Raw genomic sequence first — 25,900 nt, 5'->3', positions numbered from 1 at the left:
AAAGTCATCAAGGAGAGATTCAACCTAGAAATAAGGAGAATTTTTCTGATAGGAGAACAATCAACCAGTGGAACAGCTTGCCTTCAAAAGTTGTGGGTGCTTAATCACTTGAGGCTTTCAAGAAGAGACTGGACACCCACTTGTCAGAAATGGTACAGGGTCTCCTGCTTGAGCAGGGGGTTGGGCTAGATGACCTACAAGGTCCCTTCCAACTCTGTTTTTCTGTATTCTTCAATTCAGTTCAGAACAATACAAATTAAAACAAGATGTCAGAGGAAATGATTTTATTCTAGCCTTTTCTCAGTTACTTTCATGGTACATTTTAGGTATTTGCATATTTTAGTGTACTTATGTTAGCTCAAAGATTAAATGGTAGAATTTAATGCAGGTTTATTTTTACAACAGAAAGTGGATTTACCTTGTTCACATGTTGTTTGTAAAATTTGGGGCAAGTCTTTTAAGTTAAGAGCAAATATAATGGCAGAAATCTTGAACTTCATTTTATTTATTTCACTTAAATTTATTAGCGACCTAACTCCAGAGGACTCTGAGCAGCAATCTCTCTCCTCTTTTCTCTTTAAACCTTGGGAGCTGGGCAGAAATAATTGTTTTCCCTTATGAAAGTCTAATCAATATTTTGTCCCATAGCATTTGATCAAATCAGCAAGCACAGGAAGATATGAATTATGGACCAAAATACAAAGGATAATGACAAGGTATTTCTCCAGTCCATTGGTTTTCTTTTCCAGTTCTACAACTTATGTAATTTGTAACTATATGACTAGTTCAATTATTTAGTATAGCCAGAAATTTAAAGAACTGAATATAGTTAATCCTATAGGGTCAACTGTAGGATTAACACCCTAACTTTCAAATCTATGCTCAGATATAAAACTTTGGCAGACAACTAAAATGAAATGAACTTATCTATGAATTCTGAGTTTCTTGGAATTCAAATACAACAAATATATATCTAGATCAGTGGTTCTCAACCTGTGGGTCGGGACCCCATTTGGGGTCGAATGACCATTTCATGGGGGTCACCAAACAACGCAGTCCGCCATTTTTTCCCCCTTTTCCTTAGCTGTGCTACTCCCTTTTATTCTATTGGCTTTTGAAAGACAATAGAATAGACTCTCTTGACTAGAGTCTAATTCTATTGGCTTTCAAAAGCCAATAGGAATTGTCCAGGCTGTCTCTGCCCTGCTGAGCCCGCCAAAAGTCCCAGTCTGCAAACGGTGCTGCACCAGTTGAGCAGCCCTCGACATACGACCGGTTGAGTAGTCCTCGACTTACGACCGGTTGGGGGTCGCGGCATTAAAAAGGTTGAGAACCACTGATCTAGAGGATGTCACGTACTACACTCCATAAAATGAAGTGATAGGATTCTTTCCCTCTCTCTTCCATCAGGCAGGAATACTATCACGGAGTATTATCCAGAAAAAAGAATTCTATAAGGGATACTCAGTACCGGTGATCGTGGTGGATGTGGAGGAGGAGAAGAATCTTGTATCGGTCTTGAAGATTCAGAAGGCTGTTCCTTTGTTGATACCTTTCTTGATCTTGAAAGTTCAGGAGACCTTTTGAGAAGTAAAGTTTCCTTTGGGCTTGAAGGTTCAGGTGACCGGCTCTTTGGGGATATTCGTCTTGACCTTGAAGCTTCAGATGACCGCTTCCTTGGTGATATTCGTCTTGATCTTGAAGCTTCAGGTGAGCTTTCTGATGATGATGATGATGATGATGATCGCCTTCGTCTTAAATGTTCGGGTGTCCTCTTCTTTGGTGATGCTCGTCTTGGCCTTGACAATTTAGGTGAACTGTGTGGTGAGGCTTGTCTTGGCCTTGAATATTCATGTGATCTATGTGAAAATAATTGGTCTGAGTGCGAATTCTCAAGCGATCTGTACTTCTGTTGCCGCTGCTGATCTTGTTCTGAAATTTTCATGGCTTGAAGTGTCATCTGTTGAGCCTGCAAAATCAAGTTCATATTTTGTTACTCCTTATTTACTTTGCGGATTTATATCCACCAACATTCAGATCTCAGATTACTTTTAATCACTATGATTGCAACTCTGATGTTTTAAAAATTTCCCTTTTTCTTGTTCTCTTCATGTGTTTCTCCTCTATATCTATTATTCTCTAACATCCTGCACCTTGCTCTTAAGTAAAGCTTAACACTAACGCAATGAATACAGTAGTCCTTGACTTAAGACCACAACTGAGCCCAAAATGTTTGTTGTTAAGTAAGATATTTGTTAAGTGAGTTCTGCTCCATTTTACGACCTTTCATGTCACAGTTGTTAAATGAATCATTGCAGTTGATAAGTTAGTAACCAGTTGTTAAGTGAATCTGGTTTTCCCATTGACTTTGCTTGTCAGAAGGTCGGAAAAGGTGATCACATGACCTTGGGACACAGTAGTGGTCATAAATATGAAGCAGTTGCCAAGCATCTAGATTTTGATCACGTGACCATGAGGATGCTACAAAGGTCATAACTGAAAAAGTCAAATTTTTAGTGCCATTGTAACTTTGAATGGTCACTAAATGAACTGTTGTAAGTCAAGGACTACCTATAAATATGATACCACTGGTATAGCTTTAATTCAGGAATTTATTCATTTGTATATTTCAATCATGCACAAATTTGACAAAATAAACCCCAACCCTTCCCAGGAGGCACTTTCTCTCTATTGAACCCATTCCTTAGTATTAGATGCTCAGTCATAACTTGGCCTTTTGATGCCTTACATTGCACAATAAATTATTTCTTTAGATTGTTGTGGGAACTGACAAAGTAGGCATGACTCACAGCCAAGACCCTTCCCAATTCACAGCCAAGACAATCCATGCAATTCTTGCATACTCTTTTCATTCTAACCCTGTCACATACCAGAAACAGGGCTTGTTGATTGATAACAGATTGTTGCTGTGCTGCTGCCTGGTTGGGATCCACTGTTGGCATCATGGGCTGAGTCATCATCATGGCTGAAAGAAAAAGCAAGAGAGAGAGAGAGAGAGAGAGAGAGAGAGATGTGGTCATATAGAATCACAATGCAGATAGTCAGCATCCTCCTACAGTGTGTCCCCACAAGCTGTTAAATGCATAGCAATTCTTCAGTAAGCTAACCTCTACCTGGATGAAGAATGTATAAAATGTGTATGTTTTCCAAAGTCCATTGGAGTTGGAGGTGGTGGTAATAAATTCAAATAAAAAGTTTAAAAGATGATTGTTTTCCTAGCGGAATTATCACTGCCAGAGAATAAGAATGTAGAAATTAATATTATAGCTGGATGAAAAGCAAGCTGTGCTTCTTCTTCTATAGTGTTTATAGCAACAGTTAAGCAGAAAGCCACTGAACCAATCCAAACTATGGCACAATGGTAACAACCGTGCAGAAGTGCTACAGGTTATGTCTGACTTACATTACCAAACCTCTTGCTGTACCCCTAATGGTGGTGGCTGAATGGTTCAGCTGTGTGGTCCTTAAAAGGAAGATTTTTTTTTTTAAAGGCAGATTGGCAGAATGATGCAACAAGACATCGTTGTCTTAGGTTGAAGATTATGTTTGTGTAATCTCTTGCCCGCCCAGCCCTCTTAAAATACACCACAGATTCTCTTGGTGCTGGAGTGACTTTATATCATACAGTCTTTCTACTTGCTTCCTATTCTTAAAAGCCACACACCAAAACACAGAAAGCCTGGATCCGGAGTTGTAGCTCCTGATCCCTCAAACACTGCCTACTCCTATTCTAAGTCCTTCAGGAAAAAAATTGAGGGATCAGTGTACCACAGTTACCTGCCATTAATGAGAAGAAGGATGTTTTTGCTTACAGGTTGTCCTTGCTTGTTCATAATGACAGATCTCGTAACTTCCCAGGGCTATTTACAACCCAGATTTGAGGTTCCAACAACCGTTACTTCCCTGTGGTCACTTGATCATAATTTAGAATGGAGGGGTTTTTTTGCTAGAAACTAGCTTTTACTTCCAGTTTCTGGCAAAGAACACTCACTGCGGACCACGGATCCGCTTAACCATTGTGGCACTCGCTTAACGACTGTGGTATTCACTTAACCGCCGCAAAACGGATCATAAAATCAGGTGTGATTCCCAGGTGACCTGACCAGCATGACTTATGACCATAATTCCAGACTCAGCTATGATCATAAGTCTGCCAGAGGATGTTTATCCACTGACAGACTATCAGGGACTATGATAAATGAGAAGCGTAGCCCAGTTAAAAAAAAATTAACACATATGTACATCAAATTTTTATTTATGTTATATTGCATTTTGGGGATGGATTTAAGCATGTGTCAAATTATTAAAAATTATTTGCAAATAAAACTTTTTTAAAAAAAGAAATCACGCTCATAATCACGCAATTATAATAACAGGAGCAAGTAGCAAAGAATGGATAGAGGGAAATGCTTTAAACACTCGCAATGTGATGATTTAATACTGAAAAATCTAACATCGTTGGGAGGGTTGTTGGCTTCTCCCAGGGACTGGGTGTTTTTTTCTCTGCTGGGTTTTATCCCATCTGAGCCCTCAAGTCATTGTGTTCTTGTTACCTGGCATTCCCGGCATGGTGGCTGGCATCATTCCTCCCATAACTGGCATAGATGGAAAGGCTGGCATGGTCATCATTCCAGGGTAACCTGATGGATGGAGAGAAGACAGTCTGGCTTGTTCCCATGAAACTAACAACCAATTCTTGCTCCCTACTTTGGGTTGCGTGAACCTGGATGACTGCTAGATTTCAATAATATGCTGTCCTTGCGTTTGTCTGGAGTTTTGCAGCCCAGATCTGATGGCCCTAAATAGAATTCACTTGAAGTTCTCTTCATATCCATGATAGGGAAAATTCTCCAGTTTTTCAATTAAGAGCGCATTTTAAATACTGTAGTAAGGGGCATACAATACAGGTAATCCTCAATTTATGACCACAATTGAGCCCAACATTTCTTTTGCTAAATGAGGCATTTGTTAAATGAATTTTGCTCCACTTTATGATCTTCCCTGCCAAGTTGTTAAGTGAATCGTTGTTAAGTTAGTAACACGGCTGTTAAGTGAATCTGACTTCCCCATTGACTTTACTTGTCAGAAAGTCACAAAAGGGGATCGATCGCATGTTTCCAGGACACGGCAACTGTCGTAAAGACAAGTAAGTTGCCAACCGTCTGAATTTTGATCATGTGATCGTGGGGGTTGCCGTAACGGTCATAAGTGTGAAAAACAATCGTAAGTGACTTTTTTCAGCACCGTTGTAACTTTAAATGAACTGCTGTAATTTGAGGAATACCGGTAGAGATACAACAGGGGGATTTCGTCACCCATCATGTCATGCAATGTGATATGAGTCAAAGAGACTGCTGGCTCACTGAATAAAGACAGTGTGGAAAACAGCAACAAAGGAATTGTATATTTCTCAATACGAAGCTCCTGTCTCAGTGGTTGGTTGTAGAAGATGCTTATTTAATCAAATTTCAAGGCTGTCCAACTCTTTGACCACTCTGGGAGGCTTACAGGTGTAAAAGAAAAACAATACATACCAAAAGAGATCCTGGCAGACTTAGAAGACCATAACACCCAGCCACAAACTACCCAAACTGAAGGGGGCATCCAAGGCCTGGAAGGCCAAAGAGACTTTTAGTAATTTCCTAACCATCATAAGAGTGGGAGCTGCTTTAATCTCGGGGGGGGGGGAGTAGGCACTGTAATAGAGTAAGCACATTTCTTGACTCTCATAGGATGGCACTGTTAGAGTGATGGGACTTGGAGTGCCCCCACACCCTGTCTGATCATACCAGATGAACAGAAACAATGGGAGAAAAGGGGCCCCTCAGAAAACTAGCCCTTATGACACAAAAGATTTTAAGGGTGACAAGCAGCTGGAAGCCAAACAGGAACCAGTGCAGCTTGCAAAGCAATGGGGAGGAGGGGTCATGTCAGTCTCACACAATGTCTCTATCATGGCTCGTGCAGCTGCATTTTGGATCAGCTGTAGCTTCTGGATGGTCTTTAAGGGAAGCCCTTATTAGTCATTGTATTTTATAGTACTGACATATTGTTAGTTATATTATTATTATTTATTTATTTTTTTTTGTTAAATTTTGACATTTTACAAAGACAAAACAGTCTTCCTACCAACCCCCCCAACCCTCCCTTTCCCCCCCCCCGACCTTCCCAGAGCTGGATATAGGCTTAATTAAAATTTTGTTTAGTTATATTATTGTTACGTATGTTTACATATGTTTTACCTTTGTAAAAGATACATGCAGTTATAAATGCATTTGATCATATGAGCATTGTAACATTTTTTTTTAATGTTTCCCTCTATACAGGAATTACCACATCTGAAGCGTACAGAATTCTATACGACAGTTTTTAGAGATTTTTCATGTTGTCCTTGTACAGTGGTTTTTCCCCTCCACACACACAAACACCTTTTTTAAAAAAAAACACCTCCCTAGTTGCAGGGAGAAATATTTAGGCCAATAATCGTCATCCCAGCTGTGTGAATTAGTTCCAGAATTGCTAAAAAAAAAAAAAAAAAAAGAACAGCCGCAGAAGCCACCACCTACCCTACCTCCTCCCCATGTTCTAACTCGTACCTGAATAGGCTCCTTGGTTCATAGGTCCAATTTTCCCACCTCCTTTCATACGACCAGTCAGACTTGCCTCACTTTCCATATCCTGCAGGGGAAAAAAAAAAACCCAACATTTAGTTTCAACCCTAGCTACTCCTGGAGATCATGTATCTAAACGTGTGGCAAAGAGGCAGTGATCACGACCACCAGCACATTTCTGTTCTCAGTGCCCTCCAGTACCAGAACATGGTGTATGAGGAAGAGCAAAAAACTTAGAAAAAAATTAGACTTACTGACATCTGAGATCTGGAGCCAGCATTTAACATGGGTTTAAAGAGGCCATCCACGTAGTGATCCAATTCTCTAAGAGGAGTTGGACTGTCCATGATGTCTAATTCGGGAGCGGGAGGAGGAGGGGATAAAATCCTTGTTAATCAAAGAAATACAACTCCTGTCACTCTCCATTACCATCCCTTGCTCATTTTCTTCACCTATCCTCAATGCATTGGTTGAGTATCTCCCCTTCCCCTCCCAGATCCAAATACAGGGAGCTTTAATGGCTTCAGGGTGCAAAGATCACACAGTCCCTGGCATTCTCAGAGGCCGTTGAACTCCTGACCTGAGACTGAGACTCACCTGGATGGACTGCCTTGTGAAACATGGGAGGCAGGGCAGGTGGGGGGAATGAAGGGGCCTTAAAGGTTGGTGCAGGAGGGATATCCAAGGACATCCTATCAAAAAAGAAATAGAGCGTGGTCTCAAAAGCAGAGATTTCTAGGGATACAAAGGAGAGGTTGTTGGATACAGGAGGTAATGAGGCAGTCACTTACCTATTTGGGGAGTTATTTTGAGAATAGCTCACATCCCTCTCAGGGATAATAGGATAATGAGAGGAGGACTGAGAAGGGCAATTTTCTTCCTCCATTTCACCAATGAGATCCAAGACAAAGTCACAGCCTGCTAAGTCCTGCCACTTGTTGCCTGTGAACATTGATACGGACCATCCACGAGGGACTGTATCCAGACCCCTGAGATCAACAAAGAGAGGAGACATAGTGTCACAGGAGGTAGCAGAGGATGCCATGAAGCAGTGAAAAAAGACCAGGACGATGGTATGATATGGGAACAGGGAGGAAAAATCATATGTTCCTCCTTCAGTTTCTGCACTATTTCTTACGTGCTGGTTAACATCTCACATAAACAATATGCATAAGAATATCATAAAATGCCCTAGAAAAGCTAACAGATTTCGGGTGTCCTTTGAGGCATCATAGGTCTATGCAACTGAGATAGAGTTGGGCTTTATGGCCCTGCAAATTAATGAAATAAACCAAAAGAATATCAAATCTCTCACTGCAGAAAAGTCACCACTGAATAACTAATATGGGCCACTGAATTCAGAGGATGGTTTCAAGAGTAAATGAAACAAACGTTATCATTTTCCTTCAAAGTTCTGCTCTTCCTAAGCCTCTAAACTGTCTTGCAATGGCTTAAAAGTAATAAAGGTTAGTTTTGTAGACCATTTGGATGAGGAACAGGAGATCTCTGTTGGAGACCACAAATCCTATCAAAGAATATAGTCTTTAGCTTTGGTGGATATCTAAAAACAACTAACTGGCTTTAAAAAAAAAAAAAAGAGGCAAATCCCAATTTCTCTTGCCTTTAGATTACCTTGAGTTTAGGATCCAGCCTGCATATTGCTCTCCTGTGGTCCAGGATTCTATTTCTGCTGAAATCCTCTCATCTAAACCAAACAAAGAGAGAGTTTAAAAACTATGAATATAACCTATAAGAAAATCTTGCTCTACTGTAAAGTGTGTACCCTCTAGTCATATTTCTTTCCTATTCTCCCCATCCTTCCAAAATATATTGTTTTGCATATATGTTGAATTCTGCAAGGTTCAATTTTTTCTGGACACTCTCTTGTAAGTACGCAGGATGCCATCCTGATAACTGAAAGGACTGCCAAAAGTGAATGGGCATGCCAGGTTGCAGTGTGAGTAGCTCACTGTAGGGACAATGCGAGACTGACAACTTAATGTTATATATTTATTCAGAAATATTGTCAGCTCTACTTAGAAACTTCCATACCACCATGTTTTTACTCCCTAAATCCTCAATTTTAAAAGATATAGCAGACCAAGGTCTGTTCTCAGCTCCTGGGTTTCTGATTTTGCTCTCATGCTAGCATTGCACTATAAATTGCAGTGGGACAGCAAAACCCTGTCTCTCTCTGTAGACCCAAAGGAAAATAATGGAACATTTTGTACGAGGGTTTGTTGTACCAGCAGTCTTGCTGATCAGAGTAAAACCTTTGGAACAGAGAGATTCACTACATTCCACAAACAGTGTCAGAGTCCACTTGTTTACTCCCATAAACATAAAGTGAGACAAGAAACAATGGATGGCAACTAATCAAGGGAAGAACCAGTCTGGAATTAAGGAGAAACTTCCTAACAATGAGGACAATTAACCAGTGGAACAGCTTCAGCCTTCAGAAGTTGTGGGTGCTCCATCGTTAAGAAGAGACTGGACAGCCACTTGTCTGGAATGGTATAGGGCAGGGGTAGGCAACCTTGGCTCTTTTATGACTTGTGGACTTCAATACCCAGAATTCCTGAACCAGCCATGCTGACTCAGGCATTCTGGGAGTTGAAGTCCACAAGTCATAAAAGAGCCAAGGTTTGCCTACCCCTCGTATAGGGTCTCCTGCTTGAGCAGGGGCTTGGACTAGAAGACCTCCAAGGTCCCTTCCAGCTCTATTCTGATTGACTGATTGAGTGCTGAATAAGAAAGCAATGATTACCTTTATAAGTACAGACCTCCAGGACCATCTTGCCTTTCCTCTGATTGGCAGTCCACTCCAGATGGGTGGGAGGGAAACTGCGGGACAGCTCCAAGCAACCCTCCGTTTGCTTCATTGAGGTCAAGAGTTTGCGCTGGCACATTCCATCGTAACCCTCCAGAGCATGATCTGACACAAACCTACATCCCAGCAAGTGAAGAGCCTTCAGCAACTACTACTATTATTTCAATGCTGCCCGAAACCCAGGGAGGAAAAAGCCCCACTTCTTACTTCAGCAGAGGCTTCTCCAGAGCCGGTGAAGGTGTGAAGGCGCTCAGGAGGGTAGCCATCAATACCCAGCCTTGTTGGCATTGCTCCAGATCTGGGTTTTTCCACAGCTGGGTGGCCACTTGGCTCAGCAGCTCATTGCGTAACGGGAGGCTGGCCAGTCCCCGGCTTGCTATGTAGTTTCCTAGAAGCTGTTTGTGGACGCCCTGCAAATCCCCATCACTGATGAATCGCAAAATCTGCAGCAAGAGGAGGGATGTACAATAAAAACAAGGGGCGTTGATGTCAGATACGGATGGAAAAAGTCAGGATACTCTCATCTTTGATCCCTTGCAAGGCATCAGGGCTAGGTTATCCCCTGGGCACAAGGGCCTGGGACTTCCAAAATTCAAAGAAAGTTATAGCACACGTTCCCCATCTATTTCATAGAAGTTATGATTACACTATGGAACCTACACATCGGATAGAATGCAAGCACAGAATCAATTTATAGTTCTAGTTTGGCAGACTATAATTCTGAAAATGTCCAGAAATGTCAGTCTTTCCTGAAAATATAATTCTCCCTCTCCATCCCGAAAACTAAACTGGAGATGCCAGGAACTGAACCTTAGGTCTTCTACATACTAAAACGGGAGTTCTGCCAGTAAGCTATGGCTTCTGGAGATTATTTTCCCTTTCTATCCATGCTAGTGAAGTAGGTTTATTTTTCTTATTGCAGCTGACTAAGAGATACAGTAGGAGGCAAAGAGATATATTAATTGTTAGGAATTTAGGATTAGGGTGCTGTTCCCATTCTTTCTTCCCTCTTTCTATCCTCAAAGTACTACTTGTAATATCTCTAGGTACAAGCAACAGTAAAAGGTGGTTTTCCTTCTTTTCATATAAAAAAACCCAATTAAAAGTTTTAAAAGAAAATAGTATAATTAACAATGAGTAGAAACAAGTTTTCTTCTCCCAGGATCATGAAACTATGATTTATATAGCCATATAACATACACACATAATAAAGGTAATGTATTAATTGCATTGTTCCTGACATCCTTATCTTATCTCTGCCTTTTTGAATGACATCACACCCAAGTAATGAACCACTTTCTGTACAAGCCCAGTAGATAAGAACAGAAACCTGAGGGCAGATAAGGACTACCCAATATGTTTTTAAAGGCCATATAAAGTTTCTGGACAGGGTCTATTATCAAAGGTCTAATTATGATAGTTTCTCAATCATACCTTATCCACACAAAGGTTGTCTGAGCCTTTCGGCACAATTCTAAACACAATTTAGATATTAGATCACAAGGAATCCTGTGGTCTCTGGACAAAAAAAGATTCTACATAATAGGGAAGAAATTGTGAAAACAGACAAGAGGCAAGACTTTTTGTCCAGAATACCCAGAGAAGCTGCATAGGGCGGAAGAAACTGGATTATTTTTTTAATTGCTCTCCTGCTCCTTCTATCCCATTCTTTTCACCAATGACTCCATGCTGCACTGAGCAGTAGGAAGAAGGGAAGATTGGCAAACAGCCATGTGTATCTGAGAAGATGTCTGAGTAAAGAAGCCGGGGCTCAGATACTTGTGCAGGGTCCAGTTTAGGCACAAACAAAAATATTTCTTGTTATTCTTAATTGCTGAAAACGTTTTTGTTTCTGAATTCCACTATAAGCCATTGAATTACAAATCTTAGCGTCTAGAAGATTTTGGGCCTGATCTGGTCATCCAGAATTTCCTTCCTCAGAAGCTACTTAAAATCCTTCCGTTACGTGAACAGGAATAAAAGCCTGGAAAGGCCTTGAGGTTCCTGGAAGCTCCCTCTAACCTAAAATAGTCCCTGTAACCTCAAGAGTCTTTGTAAGTTTAGTTTGTTAAATCTGTGCCTTCATTTAAACCAGGGGTGTCAAACTGTCAGCCTGCAGGCCAGATGCGTCACATGGAAGCGACGCCCACCCCATAGCCAATGGCAAAACAGTGCCGATACATTGCGTGATGTCATGTGACATCGCAAGTTTGACATGTCTGATTTAAACCATGCATTGATTTAAACTGGATTTGATTTTATTTTTTTGATCAAGCCAGGGACGTAGTTTTTCCCATGGGTCAGTTAGATGGGCAAACACAATAGCATGACTATTAAAAGAAGGGGATGAAGCTTTACCCATTAAGGTAAAGTGTGGAGTCCCATATATGTAAGTGAAGGATTGGGTAGCATATTTACTTCCAAAATATATTTTTAAAAACTGGCAGTCTATCCCAGCTCATGCAGTTGGGGTAGAGAGTTCTTTTGGATATATTTTGCAAAAGTTTAAAAAGCTAGACACGCTGGTCCATGAAAATGTAAGTTAAGTTGCTAGTCTAAATAATACTTTTAAAGGGAATAGCCAAATGCCATCAGGTGAGAAGCTACAAAAAGCAAAAGATGGGGAAAGAAATGAATCCAGACATCCATACCATTAGATTTGCAGTTTGCACTTTCTTTGAAAATAAAGATTGCAGATTATATGAACAGTCCCCATCAGATGTTAAATTACACCTATCATCATAGGTCAAAAATAAAATAAAAAGTTTAAATTCTTATTTTTGAAAACATGAAAAGAGACATAACTCAGGGTTTTCTTCTTGCTATGGGCAAACTCATAGATTATGTTTGTACAAAACCCTGGAGTTGCAAATGATTGGGTTTTCATGATGCCTTGGTCCACAAATAAACTAAGAATTTCAATTGTTTGCGTTGTGCAGACAAAAATAAAAGAGGGTCAGTTGTGTAAATTGTGTGAACACAATTTAAACTTTTTGATTAAGAAGAATGCAAAGTCAAAGGGAAAGAGGACAGCTAGTGGAGAAAATGAGAATGACATTCCACCGTGAATCATAGTCATCTCTCAAGACCTCTTTACATTTCTGGAAAAAAAAAACACGTTGCCTATTTCTAGCTAGATCTGCTGGTTCAGCTGCTGCTTTGTTTCTTCTTACCAGCTTGTTGAGCTGTAGAGCGTTTTGCCTGTGCTCAGCCTGGAGTTGGGTCAAAGGCTCTCGCAGGGGCTGTCCAAGGGCTGGAAAACTCACAACCTACAAAGGACCAAAGATAGACAGATGGAAGGAGTGTGGCACTACCTGCATTTAGGTCATAAAAAAAATTGTCACATTTGATGTATGTATTTCTTTGTAGCCCACCTTTATTATCTTTACAAATAATCATATCCAACACACTTCCTGTTCCTATTTTCCCCAGAACAACAACCCTGTGAGGTGGGTTAAGCTAAGCGAGAGTGACTGGCCCAAGATCACCCAGTTGTCTTTCATGGCTAAGGCTAAGGGATTTGAACTCACGGTCCCCTGCTTTCTAGCCTGGCACCATAACCACTGGACCAAATCGGTATTTTTAGCACTAGCATTTGTTGACAAATGGGCAAGCATGAGCTAAAGGACCTTTTACATATATATAATGACAGCCACAGCCAAGGTAGGCTGGAAGATGAGATGACAATGCTGCAGCCCACCTCGCTCACATGACCTGCTTTGTCCATCCAACAGACAGGAAACAGGACAAAAAGATCCTAGGGATAGTTCTGGTCATAAGGAAATCGGGGGAACCCGTTTACTGACCGTGCAGTCTTACCTGGAAATGATTTTTGACAAACGTAGAGAAGGGAAAGTTATTTATATCAGGAGGGAGTGAGAAGGTAGCTTTTGTTTTGACTTCTGGAAGGGACACCTCAGTGACTTGATTATCCTGAGCACGGTTGTGATCTAAAAAGGATGGAAAAGGGACAAGTTAAAGTTGTATTTTCCATGTATTTTTCCTGGCAGCAATGCAATATGAATCTCCCATGAACTGCTGTGCAGTTTCTGAAGTTTTGCTTGATAAAAAATTCAGGAAACCAGAAGTTGCCTTCAAGCTTTATGTTTTTATTCAGCTGAACAAAGATGGGCTTTTCTAAAAAGAGAAAAAGCCCCAAATATCAGAAAAGCTTTATTTTTATACCTTCTTTGATTACATAAGCAATTCACCCAGCAAAGCTGACACACGTAAGATAAAGACTTCGCCCTTTAAGGCTGTCACACTGTAGATAAGAAGGAAGAAAGCAGAAGTAGCTAAAATGTTCCCTTTTGGGTGTTCCCCCAAGACACCATATGTTCCCTTTTGGGTGGTTTAGGATATTGGGTGTTTCTTTTGCTGTCCTTTTATGACCTTGCATTCATGGTTCTGCAAGTGGCTAGAGATAGCGGGGCCATCTGCATGTATTCACAATTGATACTGTCCCCTAAGTCCGGATCAACAATACTTTGCTGCAGTAACCAATGCTTACATGTATGAACATAACAGGATGCAGTCAACAGGTTCCAGGAATAAGCAGACTGGTCATCCCAACCTGGGGGGGCCTCTTCACGTGCATGGACTTCAATTCCCAGAATTCATTAGCACCATTGCAATTGCAGAGAATTTAGGAAATGGAAGTCCACCAATATAAAGCAGACCAAACTGAGAAAGGTTGTATTACACAGTGATGTTTCCAAATTCCTTTTGGTTGTCAAAATGTGATCTGGCTGAGCTAGAATTCTTATTGTCCTTGTCCTGTTCATTCTTGTCAGTGTTACCATTTTGCTTTAATAGCATCACATGCTTATAGATGCTAATTATTTCTGAGGATTTTTTTTTTCAGCCAAGGAACTTTGCCCACTGACTTTGCCCATGGGATTATTTTCCCCCAATCCAACAGTAACTGAAGTCTAAATTAAATGGGCTTTCTAGAAGGTTGCTACAAAATATGAAGAGGCTACTCACACACTCAATGATATTTTTGTGAATAAGGTTTCCGTGTGATTACATAAAATCCTTGGCTTACAACCATTTGTTTAATGAGCATTCAAAACCATTCATTACACCTTTACTGAATAAAATGGCTTATGACTGGACATTGGGCTTATGACCGTTACAACATTTTACATGGTCATGTGATCAACATTTGTGCACTTGGCACGTATTTATGATAGTTGCAGCATCTAAGGGTCATGTGATCACTACATGCAACCTTTCCAGATGGCTTCAAACAGCCAAATTAATGAGGGTGAACTGGATTCACTTAACAATTATGTTATTCACTTACCACAGGGGTCTTCAAACTTGGCAACTTTAAGACTTGTGGACTTCAACTCCCTGGCTGGCTGACGAATTCTGGGAGTTGAAGTACACAAGTCTTAAAGTTGCCAAGTTTGAAGACCCCTGACTTAGCAACTGCAGTGATTCACTTAACAAATGTGACAAAAAGGGTTATAAAATCAGGTGTGATTCACTTTACAACTGCCTTGTTTGGAGAGGGAAATTCTGGCCACAGTTGTGATCATAAGCTGAGGACTATCTACTGTGATTTTTACTATTTCATCGCAACTTATGAGTTCGGGAACAACTGCAGTGATATGGTGAATAATATTTCAGTTCCCTAGAGAGAAAGATGTGTCCTGTAAAAATGTTGGATGTGTCCTGCTGTGATTTTCTTTAAGAAATTGCTCTTGTTTATCCATTTCTGCTGTTTATGGATCTGCAAATTTACTCTTTAAAAACTCAGAAAACAACCCTGCAATTGTTGGCCAACGGGGGGGGGGGGGTGCATAGGAAATGTTGGTTTTGGCTGGCCCTCTGCCTCTGTTTTTACTGTTCTCTCACATGCCCATTTTGCAATGGGAGAGAGACAACTAGCCAAAATCTAGGGCAATAAAACTATTCCTGAGAGCAATAGGAAGAAGGGAAGAAGAGGCTGTACAGCTCTTTGGCTTCAAGGAGCAAGGAGACAGGATGAGGCAAGAGCGCCCCCCAGTGGAAACTTACCATCATGTATCTCCAGAGGGGATGCTCTAAAACTGCCTTTGGACTTTGTACTCCCTATGGCCTCTGGAGCATAAACAGAGGTGAGCTAATTGGTTGCCATTTCCTCATAATTTTTGAGAAAGGAATTATCTATAAAGGGTGTGTAGATATTCTTCCTTCCCCCTTTAATGCTTCCTAGGCCTTAATAATGCTTTACAATAGTATTCATGAAAAGTGCCAAAGGAGATTATTGTATCAAGGAATTATTCCTAGAGAACAATGCTTGAGATATTATCTGCAAAAAGTCTGATGCTCCATAGATCCTTTTCCTCAGTTCAGAATCAGTGTATGGACTGGAGACAATATTCTGTATAGGATAGCATTATCTTTCAATATAACAAAGGTGTGCCTATTCATGCACAGCATCCAACATAAGAATGAAAAACCAGATGCCCCAACTGTGACTGTCTTTGCATGACTTATGTGCATATACATGTCTTGATATGTATAATCTTAAGAAGAGCAAGCAGTATTCCAGATGTGATTTCAACATAAGAAATGAAGTATGAGAGATTTCTTTTGAAAAAGTTAATATTTAGGTCAAGTTTATCTCCCAGAGTCTGTCTGACTTACTTACTTACTTACTTACTTACTTACTTACTTACTTACTTACTTACTTACTTACTTACTTATGATTTGTTTGCTACCTATCTTGTTGCAAGGCACCTCCAGGCAGCTTACAATTTTGGCAGCAGTTTGTTATTATCTTGTTCCGGGATGTTTTTTAACATCCCAGTCTAGCCTATAGCCTTGGAATTCTCCCATGGTCATGCCATCTAAATATTAACCAAGTCCCACTATTCTTAGTTCCCAAGCTTAAAAAAGGTGTCCAAGTGCTGAGACATAAAGACATATTAAGTATTTGCTAAAAGGCTGTTTTTAGTCTGTGGAATTTGAATGTAGAACAAACACTTTTAAAAGAATAGATGTTGCATTAAACAAGCCATCACGGTATACATGTTGGTTAGGTGTCATTTAGTCAGGCTTGATTTTGGTGACTTTAGGGACAAATGCCCACCATTCTAACCTGCCACTAGAAATAATTCATAGTCCCAATAAAGGAGAATTTTTGTAGCTCAGGGTTGAAATGAGGGGTCCTTGGTGCTCTCTGAGCTTGGTTGTTTTCTTGCAGACGTTTCATTATCTGATGATGTTACCTAGTTTGGGTAATGAAATCTCTGCAAGAAAACAATCAAGCTCAGAGAACACCAAGGACCCCTCAATTCACAGCCCCTCCAAAGACATTCCGATGATTTGTTTGATATCATATCTTTTCTTCCATTTCTATCTTCTTTCCAATGCACAATAATTTTTCCCAATGATCTGCTGGTAATACTTCACTAAGATATGTGAGTTTGTGCTTGTTGATCACAAAAGCATCTACTCCTGTTTTGGATTGATTGATTGACTGTTCTCCTTGAAATCCACAGTATACTTAATTATCATCTCCATGTTTATAATTTGATGTTTATTTTCTTTCTCTCATCTTTTCTCAGTGTAAAGATTTCATGAGCCACATATTATTACCAGAAATATCATTGTTTTAATAATTCCACTAAAATCCTTCATGTCCTTGTCTAAGTTTGTCTTCTATAGGATTAAGTTTCTTCTTATTTCTCTAGTAGGCTCTTCATCTTTATTCTTGAACCAAGAAAACCAAAACTATCAGTTTAACACTGTTCAAATTTACCACAGCCTTGGAATAAGTAATTTACAACCTGTACTTGAACTTATCACTGTTACACCACCCCCATGGCCATGTGACTGCAATTTGGGCACTTGGCAACCAGTTCTCATTTACAACTGGTCACACATTGACTACACATGTATCTTGGGGATTATCAAATTAAGTCCAACCTTTAAATACTTTTTTTCTAAATTTAAAATTTAATATGAGAAATCATATTATCAAATAAAAATAACCTCACTTGGATCTGAAGTACTTTGAAAATATTCAAGCAGTTGGAGAACCGCAGGAAAGTACTGGGTGGGGGAAAAGAATCCTAATTTTTAAGGTGATCTTTAGATTTATTTTAAACTTGTTCTTTGGAAGTGAACTGAAAACATTCTGCAGGTCAAGGACACAGTCTTAATCCAAATGCAAGCCCCAAGGCATCCTACTCACCCTGAGCCAAGCGGAGGAGAGCTGCAAGCTCAGCAGGAATTTCGAGCCTTCGGACATCCTAAGGGGAAGAAATACGACAAAGGCACTTCGTTGGTTTAATTCCTTTCCTCATGTAAAATGCAGTTTATTTGATTAAATAAAAAAACTAAAACCCTCACTTTCATAATAAGCATATATAAATAAATCATAAATTCGATTTATGGGGAAACCATTAACAATACTAAAAAAAAATAATCAACCACGACTAGGCAATAGTTTGCTGGCACGATGCATAGAATTGTATATGTATTCTAAAGAAAGGAGGAAAAAAGGCATCTGCCTTATGAGATTCTAAAGAGTTTATTTTTGTAGGTTGCCAAATGGTCCCAGAAAAAGCACCTTGTTAAGCTTCAGTCAATTTAGGTTCTTCTAATAACTGCCTTTTTCCTGGTTACTTACTGAATTTTCCATATATGTTGGATTCATGGCTCATAAAACTTTTTTTAAGCTACTTAAAGTTATTTTTACAAGCCACGATGTTGACAGTTGGCAACTGTTGAAAGAACAAGTTCCTGTTATAATCCAGCCGCACAGATTGTAGACTGCTGATCAGATCAACTGATCACTTCTACATTGAAGCAGTATAAGCAGAGGTAGATCTGTCTCTACTGCATTATGTGTTAGTGATGTTTTTATCTCTATTTCTATCACAGAAAGGATGCAAGCAAGAGATAGTGCCTTATAGACCAAAGCACCTGAAGGCAGGACAAGAAGCAATGGATGGAAACTAATTAAGGAGAGAACCAACCTAGAACTAAGGAGAAACTTCCTGACACTTGAATAATTAGTTGGTGGAATGACTTGCTCCAAAAGTTGTGGGTGCTCTAAAACTGAAGGTTTTTAAGAAGAGATTGGACAACCATTTGTCTGGAATGATATAGGGTTTCCTTCTTGAGCAGGGGTTTGGACTAGAAGACTTCCAACATCCCTTCCTTCTCCATTATTCTGTTATCTTTTCCTTGCTCTTGTAAGGAGTGAAAATGGCTGTCTAATTAAAGCTTACTTGGGTAGCTCTGCTTAAACCAGTCTTTATCTTCCTGTTAAATACTAAAGACATTACAAATCCATTCACAAATCAGATCAGGGTACAATGACTAACATGCAACTTAGTGGAGAGCATGTTACTTCATATTGTTGGCACCATAAAGCTATAAAATACATTCCATTTCCTTGTGGATACACACGGCTAAGAGAGCCACAAGGAAATGGTGTAGTGGTTAAAGCACCAGAATAGAAACCAGGAAATGGTGCGTTCTAGCCCTGCTTTAGGCACAAAGCCAGCTGGATAACCAGATCCTCCCTCTCCACTCTAGGAAGAAGCCAATGGCAAAATCTTTGCAAGGAAACTGCAGGGACTAACACAGGCAGTCACCAGAAGTCAAAAATTGACTTAAAGGAACGCAAGCACACGCACACACACATTCACACTGCTAATAATTGCTCAAAGGAAGAATATTTTCTTGCATCAGCTCAACACAACACTTGCTGGAATGATACAAGTAGCTGTTATGAGCAGCCCATCATAATGGCAATCCAAAACCCGTTGCCAGAATGGGTTTTATAATATCCAGCGTCAGTGTTAACATGGGTAAAAGAATGGATAACTCTTAGAAATAAAAGATTGCTGTACTTGGAGAAACATGACCTACAACTTGGTTGGCATGCTTTTTTATGGTATAGAAAAAAATAAAATACATAAATACTTCCAAAACCACTATATTAGAAATGTACTATTACTAACATGGGAAAAAATAAAATGTGAGATCTATTTGAAAATTTCAGGATGGCTCTCAACAATGGAAGCATTTGTACATTCCAAATCTAGTCAGTCTCGATAAAATATGGACATAAAAAGATATTCTAAATTCTGAAGGGAACTTAAAATCTAGACAAGAGATGGAAAATCAGGGCATCGATTTAACATGGTCACATTTACAAATACAAGTGAGATATGATAAAGATATTAAAATATGAATTTTACAAAGAGCAAACTATGTTTGACGAGGCATTACCAACTTCTGACGAAAAGTTAATTAAAAAATGTACAATTTCTTATTAAATCTGAAAATAGAAGGTGAACAAGTAAAAGAAACAATGATAGTATGGGCAAATAATTTTGGATATAATATAGATAATATAGATTTAGAGAAGTGGCAAAGGTTGGGGGAAAGAAATTATAAATTGACAATGTCAGCCGCCCGTAAAGAAAATCTATACAAAATGTTTTATAGATAGCACTTGCCACCAACAAGATTAATAAAAATGTTTAAAAATATGTCAGAGAAATGTTGGAAATGTAAGCATAAGTCAGGTATTTATTATCATATGTGGTAGACATGTGTTAATGCAAGGAAATACTGGACAAAAATTCACACTTGATTAGAAAAAAAGTTTAGAGAAACATATAGATTACAAACCTGAATTTTTTTTACTAGGTATAATGCCAGAAAAACTTGATAAGCAAAGGGCATACTTGATTTTACATGTGATAACAGCCGCAAAAATTATATTTGCACAATACTGGAAGAACGAAGAAACACCACCAGAAGAAGAAATAATTAAAGAAATACTAGTCTGTGCGGAAATGGACAGACTTACTTTAAGATTGAAAGAAAAAGAAGAAACAGAATATTTTCAAACTTGAGACCTATTTTATCAATGGTTAGAGAAAAGATTTAGGGATTAGGAATTTAATTTGTATTAGTGAATAAGATACTCAGACAACACGTTTTGTTAAATGATTACTATTGAATTCTATTTAAAAAAATCAATAAAACTTTATAAAAAAAAAATAATGGCAATCCAAAACTGAAAACTAGGAGCAGCCTAAGATTTTAATATTAGGTAATGACTGGGGCAAATCTGCACTTGATTTGTTGGGTTTCTCCAATTGTTGGGTACATGCCTTTATTGCATCTTAGACTCCATGAAATAATGTGTCTTTCAGAGACATTACATATTATTCCTCCTTTGGGCAGAGGGTACAGGTGGGAATCAGAAGAAAAAGAGTTTCAAGCACTGTAGAATTTCACATTGATTGTATTTTTGATCCCACTGCTTTAAATTAGTAAATTACTCATAGAGGAATTAATGAGGAATGGGATATTTTTCTGTATATTATTACCTCCATTATACCACTCTAAACCCATTTGTTTCTACCTGTTTAGGTTTAAAGAATAACTTATAGGTTTTAATTCCATAAAATAAATTACTATTTTCTGATTTGCAATGCTTTGATTCTTATTTATTACAGAAGATTTATTTGATACCCTAAGCATAGACTGTGGATAGTTCACAATCAGAAAAAATGGAAACCAAAACTTTTCCTACTAGGTATAACCTAGCAAGGAATATCATAATTTAATGGGATATATGTTTACAACACTGCAAGAAAGACACAATCTGATTGGGAAGTTAAACTTGGCAAATGCACAGCAAAAATAACAGTATGCTTACACAACAGAAATGTAATTAAATTCAAGCAAGAGTGAGTCATACATACAAATACACACACACAAACACAATGCATCATCCGACATGGTACAATCTGGCTTTTAAAAGGGCCTGAATGTATACAAATATTGCAAATTAATAAATGTATAAAAAGGGAAGAATCAGAAATCAACAGTTCCAATTGTTGTTATTATCATGGTTTGTTGCACAGGTGGTCAGACCTGGAATAAGCAGGCTGTTGTTTGATGGTATTAGAGGTATCATTGCAGGAAGTTCCAAGTATACAGCTGTCTGTTGCAATTGACTGATGGTGAATTTGTCAAATGATGCTCCAGATGTTTTGGGATTGCACCCAAGGTGCCTATTACTTTTGGTACTATCTTTGCTTTCTTTTGCCACAATCTTCTACTCCTATTTGGGAGTCTTTGTGTTTTGTTATTTTCTACAGTGCTTTCTCTTCTATTTTGCTGTCTCCTGACACAGCAATGTCTACTCTGCAGACTTTTTTGTCTTTCTTATCAATAGTTGTTAAGGTGGTGTATGGAAGTTGTTTGTCCATTTGAATGAATCTTTTTCCTGAAAATTAAAATCTGCTTCTGGACCTTCTAAGTGGAAAGGCATCTTACTGGAACTGAACCCACACAACTGGCAGAATCTTATTCAGAGCATGATGTTCCCTAGATAAAAGGGCTCAAAAGATCATCACACATTCAACCATAGTCTGAAATAACTTGCCAGCTCTTAGAACAAGAGTTCTGCTGACATGCTTCTCACTCATCAGCAGGTATGTTATTGCATTCTGCAATAATTGCAGTTTTTGAATAGTCTCCAAGGGCACGTCCAAGGATAGTGGACTTCAGTAATTCAAGTACAAGGTGATCAGAGCATGAGCTATTGTCAAAGCATCTTATCCCAAAACAGCTACATTTGTCAATGTTGTGTTACATTAATCTGTGGGCAAGTCATGCAAAAATATCTTATCCAATCTAAAATCGATCCACTCAGAAGGTCTGCAATGAAAGGGAACAACCATAGATTAAAGCCTTGGTTCTTTCTATGTGTGTTGATCTCTTATACATATACAAAGGAGCGAGGCTTCAATATGTGGTTGTGTCCACCAGTTGGACAACCCCCTTGGAGAAGCAATAAATTACTAAATTACTCCTACAAAAAAATTAATGAAGAATGGGATATACTATATACTATAGTATGCCATACTATAGCAACATAAACATATATTTGTTTCTATCCTTTGTGATTTAAACAATAATCTACAGAGTTTAAGATCAAAATCTGATTAATACAATTATGATAAGAGTTTTCTACAAGAACATTTAACTGACAGAAAATCTCTTAAAATTCAGATTTTAGTACTTTGGCTATTCTCCAAACTTACTTAACAGAGAGTGGATAAAGTATTTTGGAAGTGGGCCCTACACTCAGCCTAACAGTTTGGAAAATAAAAAAGACAATTTAGAGCCTCCACTCCACCTCTCTCTGAGGGCATCTATCCATTCTGCCATTCTGCCAGATAGTATATACAACAGACATGTTCCGGGTCCCTTCCCTTAAATATTGCCATGTAGAGGGACCTAGGAAATGTTTTTTTTCCGTGACAGCCTTAGGATACTCCACCCCTAAAGATCTAACAGACCCTCCCATATCCTCCTTGCTTTCTAGACACTCTTGAATTGCTGGCTCATCCCTTAAGCCCTGCCATCAGATGAAGTCAGAGCTGGAAGGTAATGGCATTGGCTTGTTGAAGGGGAGTGGTTGTGGGGCCAGGTTTTTATTTCTGCCCTTGGGTTTTTTTTTGCTTTTATTGTTTTATGATGTTTAATTGTATATAATAGTTGTGAGCCACCTTGAACTGTGTTTTTAATGGATGGCCATACAAGTCAAATAAATAATTGTCTTTGCATAGTAAGTACCATCATACATGGAAATTGGAAAGAGAGAGAGAGAGAGAGAGAGAGAGAGAGAGGGAGAGAAAGAGAGAGAGAGAGAGAAGAGAGAGAGAGAGAGAGGGAGGGAGAGAAAGAGAGAGAGAGAGAGAGAGAGAGAGAGAGAGAGAGAGAGAGAGAATATTCACACTTTGACAGATGATCCAACAATGCACAATAATAAATGTATGCATGTACAGTTTTGGGTGTTGTCTGATGACATCCTGTACTTTATGAATTTAACCTACCATTTCCAGGCAACTTCTGCTCCCTTCAGTACTTTTGATCAGTGACTTGTTTCTCTGCCTTCTGTCTTCAGACCTCTGGAACGAGGACCGTTTTTTTTAAAAAAAAAACAGTATGCATGATCAAGCTAGACTCTTTCAAAAAAAAAAAAATCTTAGCATTATGAAAAAGAGAACTAAACTCTTTGCTTCTTGTAAATTATATAGATTTATATTGCAGCATATACATTTATTCCAATTTCCATAACCTTACGGAAAGCTATATTTTCTCTCTTCCCTCACCTCTGGCTTCTCTTCCAAATTTCTTTTACTTTCACAATTAACAATGTGTGCACTCTACTTTAGTACTGTTGTGACAATGCTATATGTATACATCCATTACCCTTATCCATAGAATTTTAATCCACATACAAATAAATCTTCCTAGCGACATCTTTATTCATTAAAAGCCGCACCCAGTTTTAAAAAGAAGTGGATTTCTTCCTCAAGAACTATGCAGAGGAAAGTATAACAGGAATATGAGACACCATCAGCTAGATTGTATGCTTGAGTTGATGTTTGATGCAGGAGGGGTGAACTTTTGGTCCTACAGATGAATTGCTGAATTCCAGCTCCCAATAGCCCAAATAGGTTAGTATGGTGGTGGGACTGTGGTCCCAAGAATAACTCAGTCCAATACATTCTAATCCTTGTCACTGGAGTAAAGCTAGACTGGAACAATACTGTGTATGATTCTTCTACTTTATAGTATTTCTGTAAACCTGAACTGTAATGTTTTGCTTCCTCCTCCTTATAATTCATTTAGATTAAGGCCAAGCATGATTCAAACATCATTTGGACATATTAAAGTGATTCTTAACGTACTGTAGCCATTCTTGGTTCAGGTTCACATGGAAGCCTGAACAAAGTTATGGTTGCTTTAATTAGTAACAAGGAGTGCTATGCTTGGGTAAAATCAGTGGTGGGATTCAAATATGTGAACAACCAGTTCTCTGTGTGGATGCTGCTTCCAGAAGTCCATTCTGAGCCTGAGCAACAAAAAATTAGCTACCGGTTCTGCCGAACTGGTGCAAACCGGCTAAATCCCACCACTGGGTAAAATCCAAAATCTACCTCCCAAATTGTTTTCAAAGGATCCCTACCGAAGATGTAGTTAGCAAAGTTTATCTCCTGAACAATCAACAACATTTTTCAAGATGATGTATAGGCTGCAAATGCTAGGATGAACTGGGAAGCAGGATCCTTATGGTAGATCCCAAGTCTTTTCGCCTGTCCTTAAGAGCATATAAATTGTACAACTGCAGTTGGTGGCCCTGTGTTTTCCAGACTTTTTGATACACGACCATCGAGGCATATAACAGAAGGTGTACATTTTGGAAGGCAGAATTTATCCGCTACTGTTCTGATCTACCAATATTCCTTGCACAGTTGTCACAAAGTGCTTATGACCCCAAATCATTAATTGGCCTAATTTGGAGGAGGAAATTTTAAATTGCTGTTAAATCACCTGCAAGGTTTCTAAAAATGAAATGTGTATTAAAACTTTTCAGGCTAACACAACAACTATCTACCTACTTGATTTACACAATACAACCTTAAAAATGATTGTCCATCAAAGCTAGCCTCCTGTCTCCTACAGTATCTAGCATATGAAGCTCCTGGAAGTTTTAAATGCTCAAAGTAGAAATATATATATATATATATATATATATATATATATATATATATATATATATATACACATACATATATACATATACAGAATACTTTGCTCATTACCATTAAATCCCAAGCTCTGTTTATTAACTAGTAACTGAATTAACATTAATGTTGTAAATGATGTGTGTAACTGCAACTGCCAGTTTAACTCAGAAGAGGCATTCATTTCATCTTTATCCTCTTACTATTCAAGTCCCTGAAGAGGATGACTGAAGATATTTTAACTAGTTCTGGAAAAGATGCATCATGTTTCTTTTTCCTCCTAAGAGTGACAGATTGAACTACAATAATCAGCTCCTCCCTGGCTTTGTCTTTTCTGTTTATAAACCCGTGTTCCCCAAAGGTACTTACCAGTTTCGCTGTTAAGTGATATATTGAGTATTTTTCCTCTTCTTCCCCACAGCCCGGTTTTTGAGTGGCAGTGAACAGAGACAACTAGCTGCCTGGTTAAGACTAAAAGAGTGCTAAAGTCCGTCCAACGCAGTATCAACAGGAGGAAAATGAACAGGGAGGGCCTGCAACTCTAAGAGTGAACTTTGAGACCTTTTATTGTAATTCTCCCATAAAAATCTCTATGTCATACACTAAACACAGAGGGCAGGGATGGTGAAGCAAAGGTATAACTTTGCTTTGCTCCTAGCACAGCATCACAGGGAGCCATTAAAAGAGGGAAGAATAGATGCAGAACACACACCTAGGCTAGGAACTGAAGTTAAAACTCCATAATAAGCTAGGCCTGCAGTGGATATTTTCTTGGGACCTTTTCTGGCAATTATTGTGTTTTATTTAATTATATCCATATATTAACTCATCAACAGAAGAACAGATTATTCCTTCTCCCTGCCTTC

General features: G+C 38.8%; 1 protein-coding gene across 4 annotated transcripts in view; it reads right to left on the bottom strand.

The window, feature by feature from the left end:
• Positions 1–25,541, bottom strand: part of MYO15B (myosin XVB) — a 64,912-nt gene extending 39,371 nt beyond the window's left edge. For 2 of the 4 annotated variants that reach the window (XM_039328094.1, XM_039328097.1), the window contains exons 1-15: positions 25,404–25,541; positions 23,337–23,411; positions 17,654–17,711; positions 13,282–13,412; positions 12,636–12,731; positions 9,670–9,905; positions 9,400–9,578; positions 8,265–8,337; positions 7,424–7,621; positions 7,230–7,324; positions 6,887–6,984; positions 6,618–6,699; positions 4,575–4,661; positions 2,892–2,986; positions 1,472–1,969 (exon numbers count right to left, since the gene is read on the bottom strand). In XM_039328094.1, coding sequence (XP_039184028.1) covers positions 1,472–1,969; positions 2,892–2,986; positions 4,575–4,661; positions 6,618–6,699; positions 6,887–6,984; positions 7,230–7,324; positions 7,424–7,621; positions 8,265–8,337; positions 9,400–9,578; positions 9,670–9,905; positions 12,636–12,731; positions 13,282–13,412; positions 17,654–17,711; positions 23,337–23,339 — 1,929 coding nt within the window. In that variant the 5' untranslated portion in view covers positions 23,340–23,411; positions 25,404–25,541. Of the gene's footprint in view, positions 1–1,471; positions 1,970–2,891; positions 2,987–4,574; positions 4,662–6,617; positions 6,700–6,886; positions 6,985–7,229; positions 7,325–7,423; positions 7,622–8,264; positions 8,338–9,399; positions 9,579–9,669; positions 9,906–12,635; positions 12,732–13,281; positions 13,413–17,653; positions 17,712–23,336; positions 23,469–25,403 lie in introns of all 4 variants that reach the window. The other 2 variants (XM_039328096.1, XM_039328095.1) reach the window with 2 other exon arrangements.
• Between the last annotated feature and the right edge of the window lie 359 nt (positions 25,542–25,900).

Source organism: Crotalus tigris, unplaced genomic scaffold (assembly GCF_016545835.1).
Source record: "Crotalus tigris isolate CLP2741 ecotype Arizona unplaced genomic scaffold, ASM1654583v1 scf7180000024370.6872682, whole genome shotgun sequence".
NCBI lineage: Eukaryota > Metazoa > Chordata > Lepidosauria > Squamata > Viperidae > Crotalus > Crotalus tigris.
The sequence above is the reverse complement of the archived record's forward strand: the minus strand, read 5'-3'. Positions and strand labels throughout refer to the sequence as shown.